General features: G+C 54.1%; 1 protein-coding gene across 1 annotated transcript in view; it reads left to right on the top strand.

Moving 5' to 3' along the window:
• Positions 1-457: 457 nt before the first annotated feature.
• Positions 458-2,500, top strand: part of LOC125031049 (protein Tob1-like) — a 2,825-nt gene continuing 782 nt past the window's right edge. The window contains exon 1 of the mRNA XM_047621486.1: positions 458-2,500. This exon is cut by the window's right edge and continues 782 nt beyond it. Within this exon, the coding sequence (XP_047477442.1) occupies positions 788-1,588 (801 nt within the window). The 5' untranslated portion in view covers positions 458-787 and the 3' untranslated portion in view covers positions 1,589-2,500.

Below are 2,500 nucleotides of genomic sequence, written 5' to 3'. Positions count from 1 at the left end.
CTTATAGACGGGCCACTCCAGCTTTCTAGTAGAAACCCAGGACTCGAGTGAAACTTGCTGTACTTCGGCGAACTTTTGGGAACATATGGAGAAACTGTGAATGCGAAGCTGGTTCTTCAGCTTGGAGTGCCGTGCTCGAGAGAACTCCGAGCTTGGCCTCAGGACACTCCCGCTCCTCCTGAAATCACTCTCGAGGCAGATATTGGGTTTGTAATTCAGCCAGAGTCTTTCTTTGTTGGGATCGTGGCTCGGCGTCCATGTTCGTGCGGAGAGCCGTTCTTTGTCTAGAAAATGGCTGCCAGGCCGGTCACGTGACGGGAAGCGGAGCGGAGTGCGCTGATTGGTCGTCGTCATCTGCGCGCTGATTGGCTCGCGTCTTCCGAGTGTTCATTGGTCCGCGTCTTCTCAGTTGTGACGTCATCGGTGAAAGCCAACAACAAGCTCACTCACTCCCGGTCAGCAGTCAGAGCCAAGACACACGCGAAAGAGGATGTATCGCGTGGCGTGAGCCACTATCCACGTATTCCCCGTCCACGGACAGACATAGACTGTGATTTTATTCGGAGTTTTACCAACCAAATAGTCAGTGTAACGACGGCCAATACCAAAGATTATACGAAGCGACATCCTCTTACTCGGCTGTGTATACAAGTGCCAGGTTTCCTAGTCCCGAACTCCCTCCGTCAGAGACGAGAGAGAGTTTCCCCCAAACTGTGTCTCCCTCTTAGCGATTGTGTAGTGCGTGAATTTTCCGTCACCGTGTTCGCTCCCAAGTGTCCCAGCGAATATGAGGTTAGAAGTAAAATCCGCGGCCAATTTCCTAGTTGATTTGGTTCGCCTCAACAACAGCGGACTAACAGAATCACAGATGGAAAAGTTCCGCGAGAATGTTTGTGATATCTTAGTGCGGCACTACACCGACCACTGGTTCCCGGAAAAGCCTTTCAAGGGATCCGGATACCGGTGCATCCGCATCAACGGCAAGATGGACCCCCTCATCGCCAGGGCCGGATTCATGATGGGCCTGGCCGTCTCCTTCCTCCGGTCGCTCTTCCCCACCGAGCTCACCATGTGGGTCGACCCCATGGAGGTGGCGTACCGCATCGGCGAGAACGGATCCATCTGCATTCTCTACGAGGACGACAAGCCCCTCAAGAGCCCGCCTCCCGCCGAAACCCCGTCTCCGGTGAAGGCCCTGCCGTCGCCTCCGCCGCAGCAGCGGGCTTCCTCACCTCCCCAGGCGCTGTCCCAGCAGTCTCACCACCATCATCTCCACGTGCAGCAGCAGCAGCAGGCTCAACAGCAGGCGCAGCAGCAGCTTCATCATCATCAGCACCACCACTTCTCACCGTCCAAGTCTGTCGTGGTTTCGAGCGCCCTCCATCAGTCGCCCCCCCTGTCTCCTGTGACCACGCAGCAGCAACACCAACTCCACCAGCAGCAGCAGGCAGCCGCGGCGGCCATGCAGCTGAGCATGTTCATCATGAACGGCAAAGACAACGGCAACCTGGTCAAGTGCAAGGAATCTCTGCGAGGAGGTCTGGACGCGCGACGCCTCCAGATGGACCCGCTCTTCGTGTCTAGCTGAGCCCACCTCACGCCAACTCTTGTGATCTCACCCACGCCAACAGTTGAAAGTACAATCAGGGACCAACAGGTGATCAAGACATCGCGGTGACCTCCACCCAACACCTGTAGGGGGTCGGTTGTTGCACTCGCGTCTCCCCCTCCCAAGACGCCCAATCACAACGGGAAAATTCTAAGATTACAGTAATATTTATGTACATAATGATATAATATAATTATATAATATAATACACCTATTAAGTGTTGTGGTATGAGTGTTTGGGCGCTCGAGGCGCATGTGCCCTCCGTTATTCTAATGGGAAAACCCGATGATCACTGCTGCTGCTCTGATGCTGACTATGTGCATGCCTCTCCGTACTTAGCCACGTCCTAACCCTGTAGCCCGTAGCTGTGGTTCAAGCTAGCCCGCCACGAACCGCCCTCGGGGACCAGGAATCGCATCGATTCCGTCTTTATTCCGAGTCCCCTGCTTGGTCCGGTTCGGGGCTTGTGTACCAGCAGGCACGGCGAGCTGGGGGGTTGAGAGCGTACGAAACGGAGCGCGTCCGACGAGCTGCGGACGAGTCCCGTGGGCCGCCGCCCGCCCTTCGTCTCCGCGGAGGGCGATCCGAGGGCGGCGAGGCAGGGCCCGAGGCGAAGTGTGTGAAGATGTGATAATACTTGCAGTCTCGGTGCCCTTTGCCTTCTTGCCCTAGCGCAGCGAACATCCCAGTTCACCCCTAATGACTGAAGAAGTTTAAAAAAAACTTTTCAAATGGTACAAAGTCAAAGTTTTTAAAGTGTCTGTGATTTATTCGGTCGCAGTATTTTCTTTTCATTTTATGGAAAATGTTCTAGCTCAGTTTATCATCAATGTTTAGCTTTAGCGACATTATTTTGCTTTAAGCAATTCATGGGTAGTGATATAATTGTG

This window comes from Penaeus chinensis, chromosome 12 (genome assembly GCF_019202785.1).
Source record: "Penaeus chinensis breed Huanghai No. 1 chromosome 12, ASM1920278v2, whole genome shotgun sequence".
NCBI lineage: Eukaryota > Metazoa > Arthropoda > Malacostraca > Decapoda > Penaeidae > Penaeus > Penaeus chinensis.
This window is presented reverse-complemented; position numbering and strand designations above follow the sequence as displayed.